Source organism: Panthera pardus, unplaced genomic scaffold (genome assembly GCF_024362965.1).
Source record: "Panthera pardus isolate Hobbes unplaced genomic scaffold, ASM2436296v1 HiC_scaffold_18, whole genome shotgun sequence".
Lineage (NCBI taxonomy): Eukaryota > Metazoa > Chordata > Mammalia > Carnivora > Felidae > Panthera > Panthera pardus.
The window spans coordinates 16,151,663-16,163,768 of record NW_026526743.1 but is presented as its reverse complement, the minus strand read 5'-3'; the positions used below and the strand labels follow the sequence as shown (position 1 = coordinate 16,163,768).

At 40.0% G+C, this 12,106-nt stretch overlaps 1 protein-coding gene across 2 annotated transcripts in view; it reads left to right on the top strand.

Annotated features, from left to right (window-relative positions):
* Nucleotides 1-12,106, top strand: part of LOC109256558 (zinc finger protein 573) — a 43,002-nt gene that overhangs the window by 15,711 nt on the left and 15,185 nt on the right. For both annotated transcript variants that reach the window (XM_053906374.1, XM_053906373.1), the window contains one exon: nt 3,047-3,142. In XM_053906374.1, coding sequence (XP_053762349.1) covers nt 3,106-3,142 — 37 coding nt within the window. In that variant the 5' untranslated portion in view covers nt 3,047-3,105. The remainder of the gene's footprint in view (nt 1-3,046; nt 3,143-12,106) is intronic.

Sequence of the window (12,106 nt, the reverse complement as noted above, 5' to 3'; positions counted from 1 at the left end):
GATCCTAGGCCTACATAATTCTTTCTATGTTGTGTTCATTGCCCATATGTGGACCAACTTCAACTGACCCTGAGGCCGTAAAAGAGCCTCTAATTTGGATGATGAGCCTTTTCTCAAGCTTGGAAGGTGGGAGTGAAAGAGGTAGATCCACTCATGGAAAGACTGAGCAGCCCAATCTCAGGCCTAGATCAGCCTTCTCAACATGGGATCTTGTCCAGATCTCCTGCTCCTGTGTTTGGATCTGGCTTCAATGCCAGAAGTGACTTATTCTACAACTACTTTTGTGTAGTCTGGTGTTTGGGACTTGAGAGAGATCTTAGATCCATCTTCTATTTTCCCTAAATTCTGTGTTAGTACTGGAGGCTAATTTTGGAAGAAGAATGGAGGAACAAAAAGCCCTTATTAAATTAAGTCATATTGGGAACAGTAAAACCTTGTTTCTTCTCTCAGCTCTGAATTCTCTGGAGTTTGCATTTTTTTCCAGTGGAGGAACACTGAGGAGCACTGATGAGGTCTTACATTTCTAAAACCATGACCTGTGTAAGTTGATGATTCCTGTCTCCTTTCAATATTACAATGTTAGTCTATGTGGCTTTATTCATTAATTAACCTAAAGCTTCCTACTTAAGAGGGCTTCATTCGGTTATTTGCTCCACAGTTTGCCCTAAAATCAAAAAGAGTGATAGCAAATAGCTCAGTTTCCTGCTGATAAATGTTTGCTATCCAGTGTTTTTGTGTTTATTATCCAATTTACTCAATCCACTTCTTGCACTTAGTCTTTAATCAAAGGCTATGATGGAGCAGTAAAAGAGTGAAGTCCCATGAAGGACATAATTGAATTTCCTTTATAGGTCTCTGGTTTGATGAATTAGAGATGTTGATCCCATTTAATTACCACAGGTAGACTTTCAAATCCTCCACAGGCCTGAATATTCTAGGCAGATGAGATGGAAATTGGAAGTTGGTCTCATTCTTAGTATGTGATGGTATCTCATGTTCTTGAGAATTGTACAGTTGGTTGGAAGCTTTTATACTCTGCATCTTTCTGAGAAATTATTGAGAGACAAATATATCTATTTTGTGGTAGAATGTGATCTGTTGAATTTGGATAGCGTTTATTTGATTATGGCTCATCCTTCATCAGGGTATGCTTAGGAACAAGAAAAAATATTGAGTAACTGATGGACGATAACAATGAATGAGAATATTATCCTAAGGAATGTAAACGTGTTGATTTCTAGAATTGATGAAGACCTTTGAAATTTTGTCCAACCAAGTATATAAATGTCAGGGATGGATTAAATCTAAGATATCTACAATAAAATGGATTGTGACACAGCCAAAATTTATTTGTCAAAACAAAGAAAAATACTTACAGAATATTCTCACAAAAGATGAACTCAATGCTTGTAGAAATGTCAAACTTTTTTGAAAAGCATTTTTTTTTTAACACAGAAATTCTTACATTCAATATAGGAGGAAAATCCTATCTTCTTTTAACTCTATAGGGAAATAATTTAGAACTTCACGTTTTTTGAGAATTTCTACATCATGCAACTAGCTGACTACATGATTATGCATTATACTTTATTAAATAGGAAAACTTTAGTTTCATCCATTCCCCAGTAAGTCTGAGTTATTGTGATAGCTCACAACCTGCAAAGACTTACCTGTAGCAATAAGGTTCTTCAGGAATATGTAGACACTCTGCTTGGATTTTTCTAGCCCCCTTGTACCTTATCACTCCCTTTCTCTAATTCATTCCTATAATCTCCTGTCTTTACATCTTGGAAATGTTTTTTTCTATTTCATACTACATGGGTTTGCAGTTTCCGGAATTAGTGACATTCAGGGATGTGGCCATAGACTTCTCCCGGCAGGAATGGGAATACCTGGACTCTGTTCAGAGGGACTTATACAGGGATGTGATGTTGGAGAACTATAGAAACTTGGTCTCACTGGGTAAGTTCATTTGTCACGAGAGATTTAGAATGTGCCCTGTGGTATGTTAACTTTCAACACGGTGAATTTCAAAGCTGCCTTTCAAGACATAAGCTGAATGAATACCTTTTTCTTGTTCCCAGAGGAAGGTTTGAGGTCTGTCAGTTTGTCAGTGCCTCTGCCATTAACCATGGTCATTTTCTCTTTTGGTGATATTCACATCTCCCTCTGGCCCTTCTTGTCATTGCCTCCCTTTCTTACTGGCCAAGGGGTGGACAAAAATTCCTTATATTGATTCCATTGATAGCTATTGTCCAAGAGCCTGGTTTCCCATTATGTTCACACTGAATATTGCTATAGATTTGCTGTGTCTTCCACCTGTAGGGCAATTGTTAGATGTAGATTTGTAATTGGCTGTGACAATGAGAAGAGTCTCTATAACTTATATAGTGGTGGATTGGATAAACAATATTCATTTAAAACTGAAGAGTACACATTTCATTTCCAATTTTATATGATTTATGGTTGAAAGTTACAATTCATGAACATGACATTTATAATTGAATGAATATTTTGTAAGTGAATCAGGGTGCTTCTTATTTTCCTCTTAAGGCAATAAAATAATTATAATTGGTATTATGTCCCAGAAACTCTTCCTTGGGAGGGGGGAGCAGGGAATATATATACATACATACAAATTTAAGCATCAAATAACCATGTGATAACAGTATTATACCCATTTTACTTGCCAACATTGTGGAACAGTGTGTTAAAATGACTTCCTCAAAATCATAAGGTTGGTAGGTATTAAAGGAGAAAGAATTTGTGCTCAGGCCCTCAGCTCTAAAGAATGTTCTCAAACATTGTTAACTTTTCAATCACTTTGTTAAATGTTCTCTTAAGAGGAAGAGTCTGTATTAAATTAAAATAAAATTTCATCATACCTGCCTGGTTCCTTAAATCATCTCATCCTTCTATTATCTGAAATCTGTATCGGTAACATTTAACCTCTATTTCATTACAAATTTAAAGAAAACTAAAGATTTTGTGAGTTTTGCTTATATTTCTATACCATGTGGCTTTTTTTTTTTTTCCTTGCAAGCAGGACACTCCATTTCTAAGCCAGATGTGGTTGACTTATTGGAGCAAGGAAAAGAGCCCTGGATGATTTTGAGGGAAGAAACACAAAGACAGTACACAGGTAAGGAGGGCAAAAGGAGGCCATCAGGGCTGGTAGCAGCCTACATGGTAATGGGGAGGCGTACATCTCTGTGTTGTTTGTAAAGCCCTCCAAGGCACCAAGACTTGTGGAGCATGGGCTTGTGACCTGGGGAGGAAATAAAGGTCTCAACGTGAACTATAGAGGAAACTTCAGTTTTATTTACCAAGCACGTTATTTCTCTTACATTTCAAACCCATTTTCAGTGACAAGGAATCTCATTTTTCATTAGTGCCATCTTTTACCTATATGTTGGATTCAACTGCTCTCCAGCTCCTCTTTTACATACACACACATATCAATGCAATGATAGTGAACACGACTTATCAAGTTCCTGCTCTCATGGAATTTACATTGTATTAGAGTGAGGATAACAGTAAACAGGTAAATAGATAAATAATATTAGGCAATGGAATGAGCTATGACAGAAAGTAAGAAGAGATTGGGCCATTTGAGATAAATGGTTGGGGATGACTTTTCTGAGGTGATAACATTTGAGAGGAGACATGACATAAGGGCCCAGGACATGTGTTTGGGAAGAATATTCCAACCTAAATGAACAGCTTAGAAGACTCAAGAGGTGGCTGGGGGCAGTGAGGGAAAGGAATGAGGAGACTGGAGGGAGAGGGCCAGAGAGAGCTTTGTGAGTTTGAGCAGCACCATTGTAGACCAGAATAGAATGCCTAAGGGGAGCGTAATAAGTAACGAAGCCACACTACTGTTAAGAGTCAGATCATATGAGGTTTTATTGGATTTGAATTGTTAGAAATAATAAGTATTAGAATCAATTATATCATCTGTTTTTATTTAATTAATTTATTTTTTAAGTCTTATTTATTTTTGAGAGAGAGAGAGATAGATTGCAAGCAGGGAAGGGGCAGAGAGAGAGGGAGACACAGAATCTGAAGCAGGCTCCAGGCTCTGAGCTGTCAGCACAGAGCCCGATGTGAGGATAAAACTCACAAACCGCGATATCATGACCTGAGCCAAAGTTTGACACTTACCAGACTGAACCACCCAGGTGCCCCTTTTTGTATTTAATTAACTTTTTTTTTAATTCTTGTTTTTAAATTTTAAATTTTATATCATTTATTTATTTTTAAAAGTTTATTGGGGCACCTGGGTGGCTCAGTCGGTTAAGTGTCCGACTTCAGCTCAGGTCATGATCTCGCGGTCCGTGAGTTCAAGCCCCGCATCGGGCTCTGTGCTGACTGCTCAGAGCCTGGAGCCTGTTTCGGATTCTGTGTCTCCCTCTCTCTCTGACCCTCCCCCGTTCGTGCTCTGTCTCTCTCTGTCTCAAAAATAAATAAATGTTAAAAAAAAATTTATTTTTAAAAGTTTATTTATTTTAGAGAGAGAGTGAGAGAGAATGGGGGAAGGGCAGAGAGCGAGAGAGAGAGAGACTCCCAAGCAGGCCCCCCACTGCCAGCACAGAGCCCAATGTGGGGCTCAAACCCACAAACCATGAGATGATGACCTGAGCCGAAATCAACAGTTGGACGCTCAACCAACTGAGCCACCCAGGTACCCCTAAATCATTTTTTTAATGTTAGTCAGGGGCGCCTCGGGTGGCTCAGTCAGTTAGTCATCCAACTTTGGCTCAGGTCATGATTTCATGGTTCAGGAGTTCAAGTCCCACATTGGGCTCTGTGCTAACGGTTCAGAGCCTGGAGCCTGCTTCAGATTCTGTGTGTGTGTCTCTCTCTGCCCCTCCCCTGCTCTCTCTCTCTCTCTGTCTCTCAAAAAAATTAACAAATGTTAAAAAAAAAAAAATTAAATTAAATGTTAGTCAAATACAGTGACATCTGGGTGGCTCAGTCAGTTAAGCATCTGACTCTTGATCTCAGCTCAGATCTTGATCTCAGGGTCATGAATTCCAGCCCTGAGTTGGTAGTGTCTCAAAGGGGGAAAGGCAAGGATGGATGTTATTGACATGGAAGTTTTGTTTAGGGCCAGTTTTTCAACGTGGACACTAGGATTGGGTGAAGATCAAGATATAACAGTGGGAAATTAGTGGAAATTACGTAAGAATTTTGAGGCTCAGGATTCAAAGAATCCTAGAGCACAAATTCTGTTGATGTTTTCCATTGAAGAGTTGATGGATCTTTCCTGGTAATGAACTTTCTGGTAATGAACAATCAAGCCAATTGCCTGTATAAGAAACTCCAGGAAAGTAAAATTGTGCTGTGAAAACAGTGGGATAATTACATCGTGTTAATGTAGACAGGAGGGTACATTCAGGGATTGGCAGTTCTCTGTGTCCAGGCTGAGCTGAGGGGAGCATGTCCTTGCAAACACCCTGAAAAGTATGCCTAGAGAATCCTTACGTCAGACTTTGTAACCATCTGTGGAGCAGCCCACTTCTTAAGTCAGGGCAGTTCCCCCTCTGAGACATTACCAAAGCTCTTTAGAGGTGGTGTTTTCCTTTACCACATAAAGGGGACATGTGTCTTGTTATATTAATGAAAGTGATGGGCACCTGAGTGACTCAGTCAGTTGAGTGTCCAGCTTTGGCTCTGGTCATGGTCACACGGTTCATGAGTTTGAGCCCTGTATTGGGTTCACTGCTGTCAGTGCAGAGCCCACTTCAGATCCTCTGCCCCCTTTCTCTCTGTGCCCTTCCCCCACTCACGTTCGTTCTCTCACTTTCTCTCTCTCAAAAATAAGTAAAACGTTTTTTAAAAAAATGAAGGTAGGGACACCTGGGTGGCTCAGTCAGTTAAGTGTCCAACTTTGGCTCAGGTCATGATCTCCCAGTTCATGTGTTTGCGCGGTCTGTGAGTTCAAGCCCCGTGTGGGGCTCTGTGCTGACAGCTCAAAGCCTGCAGCCTGCTAAGGATTCTGTGTCTCCCTCTCTCTCTGCCCCTCCTCTGCTCATGCTCCATCTCTCTCTGTCTCAAAAATAAATAAACATTAAAAAAAAATTATGGGCACCTGGGTGGCTCAGTTGGTTGGTCGTCCGACTTCAGCCAGCTTAGGCCATGATCTCACAGTTCACGAGTTCAGGCCCCACATTGGGCTCTGTGCTGACAGCTCAGAGCCTGGAGCCTGGTTGGGTTTCTGTGTCTCCCTCTCTCTCTGCCCCTCCCCCACTCAAGCTCTGTCTCTGTCTCTCTCTCTCTCTCAAAAATAATAAATAATCATTGAAAAAAAAATTTTAATTAAAAAAATCAAGGTGACTTCTGGATCCCACCCAAGGGCAGGGGCTGGAGGACCAACCATGTGTTGGAGGGTTTCAGTCCCAACCCCCAGACTCTTGGGAGGGGAGAGAAGCTGGAGGTAGAATTAGCCAATGGCCAATGAGTTAGTCATGACTATGCAGTGAAGTCTCCATAGAAACCAGAAGGACTGTGTTCTTCTGGGTTGGTGAACAAGTGTAGATATGGGGATAGTGGCACACCTGGAGAGGACATGGAAACTCCAGGCTTGCCCTATGTACCTCTTCATCTGACTATTGATTCCTATCCTTTAATAAACTGATTAACATAAGTACACATTTCCCTGAGTTCTATGAGCCACTCTAACAAATTAAAAGAACCTAAGGAGGAGGTCATTGGAACCTCCAATCTATAGCTGTTTGGTCAGAAGCACAGGTAATAAACAGCCTGGGGCTTGTGACTGGTGTCTGAGTGGGGGATGGAAAGCAGTCTTGTAGGGACTGAGCCCTTAACCTGTGGAATCTGATGCTATCTGCAGGTAGGTTGTGTCAGAATTGAGTTGAATTCTCAGACACCCTGCTGGTATCAGAGAATTCTTGGTGCTGGGGGTGGGAGGTAGGGAGGGGAGGAAGGGAGGGCAGTGCTTCTCCACCACCATGTTGGAATTGTGCTGGGAAACTGAAAGAGTTGATGTCAGTAAAACTATATATTGGCGCCAGCTCTTTTCTCGTATGCTTCTACACTTATGTTAACAGACACATATCTTAAGGAAGACTTTAGTTGAAGGACACATTGGGCCCAGTTTAGTTTCAGTGAATTAAGCACAGGGCCATTCCAATATGCTTCTATGGATAAGTTTACAAACACCTACATCTCAGTGAATGAAGAGGTTACTTGCAAAAAAACCCAAAAAACTATGATATTCTTACAACATTATGAAAACCCTTGGGTGATCTGGGCAAAAGATTAACAAAACACTTTCCCATTCTGTATAAGGATTTGGTCTTCTAACTCTGCTTCCTTAAAAACAGACAAGCCAGGGGCGCCTGGGTGGCGCAGTCGGTTAAGCGTCCGACTTCAGCCAGGTCACGATCTCGCGGTCTGTGAGTTCGAGCCCCGCGTCAGGCTCTGGGCTGATGGCTCGGAGCCTGGAGCCTGTTTCCGATTCTGTGTCTCCCTCTCTCTCTGCCCCTCCCCCGTTCATGCTCTGTCTCTCTCTGTCCCAAAAATAAATAAAAAACGTTGAAAAAAAAATTAAAAAAAAAAAAAAAAAAAACAGACAAGCCAGAATGTGTCGACTATGTTAATCAGTCTCATTATTTACGGTAAAATTGACCCAGTTGCTGAATTGCACCTGGCCAGACGGAGAGAACACCGTATTTTGGCTTCCTCTAAAGACAGTATTTATTTAAGTACATTTATCAAAACTAAGTAATGAACGTTTGTACCATACTATTAATACTATTTAATCATAGACTTTGTTCAGATTTTACCAGTTTTCCACAAATGCCTTTTTTTCTGTTCTCCGATCAAATCCAGGATGCCATTTGGTATTAGTCAAAATGTTTCTCTAGTCTTTACCAATCCGTGACAGTTTCATGGGCTTTCTGGTTTTTCACATCCTTGAAACTTGCATTTATTATTTCAGATATTCCTGAAGTCTGCTATTGGACTGCTATTTACTGATAAGTACATTTTTGTTCATTTTTGGTGACAGTCCCACAGAAGGGATGGCATGATCTCAGTGCATATTAGAGGGTCCATGACATAGATATGTGTTGTTACTGTTGCTGTCAATGTTAAACATTCTGTTAAGGTACTATCTGCCAGGTTTCTCTACTGTAAAGTGACTATTTTTCCCTTTCTAAATTTTTTTTTTTATGTTTTTGTTTTATTTTTGAGAGAGAGACAGAGTGCAGGCAGGAAAAGGGCAGAGAGAGAGGGAAACAATGCTTAGCAGGCTCCAGGCTCAGCATGTCAGCACAGAGCCCGATGCTGGGCTTGAACTCACAGACTGCGAGATCATGACCTGAGCCACCCAGACACCTCCTATTTTTCCCTTTCTAATTGATAAACATCTTGGGGGAGAAACTTTGAGACAATGCAGATAACCTATTTCTCTTCCAATTTTCACTCGGTTTTCTGCAGCCACCAGTGTGGATTTTGCTTGGACTCATTTCAAAATTTTCAACCTCTTTTTCTATGGGAAGCAAATTTTACTATCCAGAATACAATATTTGCACAGTTCTCTTTGCCTTTAGCAGTACAGTATCCAGTCAAAATGATGTTTTCTAGAATTGTTTAGTTCTTCTTCATCCTCTTCAATGTGATTATATTATCCATTTTTTGTAGAATTAGCTCAATTTGTTATTTTAGGTACCTCTCCTGCCAGACATCCTGTTTCATATTTATTTATTTATTTATTTCAGGTGTATGTGAACTATTACAGTGGTTCTAAGAGTAAGAACTATACAGAAAAGAATTCTCATGGGGCGCCTGGGTAGCTCAGTTGGTTGAGCATCTGACTTCGGCTCAGGTCATGATCTCACAGTTTGTGGGTTCGAGCCCTGCATCAGGCTCTGTGCTGACCTCTTGCTTAGAGCCTAGAGCCTGCTTTGGATTCTGTGTCTCCTTCTCTCTTTGCCCCTCCCCCGCCCATTCTTTGTCTCACTCTGTTTCTCAAAAATAAATCAATGTAAAAAAATTAAAAAAAAAAAAAGAATTCTCATGAATTGTTGTTGCCCTTTCAATTTTGTTTTGTTTTGTTTTTATTTATTCATTTTGGAAGAGAAAGAGCATGTGCAAGTCGGGGAGGGCCAGAGAGAAAGAGAAAGAGAGAGAGAATCCCAAGCAGGTTCCACACTGCCAATGCAGAGCCTGATGCAGGGCTGAGACCCACAAACCACGAGATCATGACCTGAACCAAAGTCGTATGCTCAACCAACTGAACCACCCAGGCACCACCCACCCTTCAATTTTGATACCCTGGTCTCATTTTTTCTACCCTATTCCCACTCCTTCAAAGTAAGTGATCCCATCAGTTTCTGGTTTATTCTTCCTGATTTCGTTTACATAGATACTTTTATGAGGTCCCATTCTTACATTGAACCTTAGCATATCTTAGATTCTCAATTACTCCTTGCTGTTTTCCCTTAATAATTTATCCTGGAAATTACTTCTTACAGCAGATAGAGAGCTTCCTCATTGCTTTGTGACTGCTTAGTACTCCTATATGTGGATGTGCCATTGTTTATTCAGTGACTTTCTTCTGTTTAGGCTTTTAGGTTGTTTTCAATGTGTCGTGGTTATAAACAACACAAAAGCAAATAGTCTGGCCCGTATGTATTTTTGTAGTATCATTGGAAGTTTAGCTTCCAGGTTGATTCCTAGAAGTGTGGTTTCTGGTTCCAGAGGTACTTGCTTATGTGTTTTGTGTGTGTGTTGTTTTTTTTTTTTTAAATCTTTATTTTAAGTAGGCTCCATGTCCCATGTGGGGCTTAAACTCATGATCCTGAGCTCAAGAGTTGCATGCTCTACCGACTGAGGCAGCCAGGTGCCGATGCATATGTGTTTTTGTATGATATTGCCAAAATCACCCCCCAGTCGGGTTTTACTAGTTTGTGTTTCCACCAGCCGTGTATGAGAGTATCTTAACAACAGTAAACATACCTATTGTTCAGATCATAAAAAAATACTCTGAATAAAAACTCAACAACAGAATATATTGTCATACTTTTAACTTTTTACAAACCCAACAGGGAAAAAATGGTATCTCGTTTCAATCTGCATTTTCTTTATGAGTCAGTGAAACATTTTTTCATATGTTTAAGAGCGATTTCTATTTCATGAGTTGTTGGGTTTGTGTCTCTCCCCCATTTTCTTTTTGTTTTTTAAAGTTTATTTATTTTGAGAGAGCTAGACCAAGTGTGTGAGGGGCAGAGAAAGAGGGAGGGAGGGAGGGAGGGAGAGAGAGAGAGAGAGAGAGAGAGAAGGGGAGAGGGAAAGAGAATCCCAAGCAGGCCCCACCCAACTCTGGGCTCACTCTCACAAATCATGGGATCATGACCTGAGCTGAAATCAAGAGTCAGACGCTTAACCAACTGAGCCACCCTGACACCCCTTTATTTTTTAAGTAGGCTCCAGGCCCAGCATGGAACTCAACACAGGGCTTGAACTGAGATCAAGACCTGAGCTGAGATCAAGAGTCCAATGTTTAACTGACTAAGCCACACAGGTGTTCTTGAAGATTTTATTTTTACATAATCTCTTCACCTAGCATGTGGCTTAAAGTTACAACCCTGAGATCAAGAGTTGCATGCTTTTCCGACTGAGCCAGTCAGGCGCCCCCGAGAGTGATTTTATATATTAAGAGTATTAGCCCTTTGTCTGAAGTGTATGTTGCAAATATTTTCTCCCAGTTTCTCAATTGTTTTTTTTATTTTGATTATGGGAGTTTATTTATTTTTTAATATAGTCAAACTCATCAGTCAGTCTTATTATCTCCGAATTTTGTGTCGTGGTTAGAAACTATCTCAAGGTTAAGGATAAATATACATATTTTCTTCCATTACTTGTATGGTTTTATTTTTTACATGTAAATCCGTAAACCATTTGGAAATTATTCTTGTGTATAAAATAAGGTCCTGGGGCACCTGGCTGGCTCAGTCAGTTAAGCATCTGACTCTTGGTTTCGGCTCAGGTCATGATCTCACGGTTCACGAGTTCTGGTCCTGAGTCAGGCTGTCTGCTAACAGTGCAGAGCCTGCTTGGGATTCTTTCCCTCTCCCTTTCCCTCTCCCTCTCCTCCTACTGCGTGCATGGTCGGTCTCTCTCTCTCAAAAATAACTTAAAAAATAAGTAAAAAACATAAATAAAGTAAGTATGGGTCTAATGAAATCTTTTTCCGTATGGCTACCCCAGTTGTCCCAACACCATGTATTTAAACATCTATCTTTGTTCCCTTCATTTGAAATGCCACCTTTATCAAATAATAAATTTCCATATATTCTTGGGTTGTTTTCTGAGCTTTCTATTCTGTTCTACTGTTTTATTTGTGTATGCATGTACCAGTACTGCATTGCTTTTATTATGGGTACATTGTAGCACATTTTAATGTTTGTTAGAGCTAGTCCTCCCTTTTAGATTTTCAGTGTTTTTCTGCCTATTTTTGAATGTTTGTTTTTCCATGTAAACTTGATTATTAACTTTTCTAACTCCATGAAAAGCTTGTTGGTATTTTATTTGCATTGCGCTAAATTTACAAATTAATTTATGAGGAACTGAGATCTTTATAATCTTCCAATCCAAGAAGAGGGGTTGTTTCTCCATTTGTTTGAGGCTACTTCTATGTCTTTCAGGAGTGTTTATAATTTTTCTGAAATAGGTTTTACGTATTTTTATTAATTTTATTCTTCAATGTTTAATCTTGTTCTTTACTGTTATAAATCACATTTTCTCTCCCGTTTTGTACTTTACCTAGTTATGGTTTTCCAGTAGAAAGACTCTCAATTTTTTCAACAGGTTTATTGCCGTATAATTTATGTAACATGAAATCAGTCTTTGAAAATGAACAAGTAAAAAAAATTTTTTTAAGTTTTTATCATTTGTTTTAAATGTTTATTTATTTTTGAGAGAGAGAGAGACAGAGTATGAGAGGGAGAGGGACAGAGAGAAAGAGGGATATATAGAATCAGAAGCAGGATCCAGGCTCTGAGCTATCAGCACAGAGCCTGACACGGGGCTCAAACCCACGAACTGTGAGATCATAACCTGAGCTGAAGTCAGACGC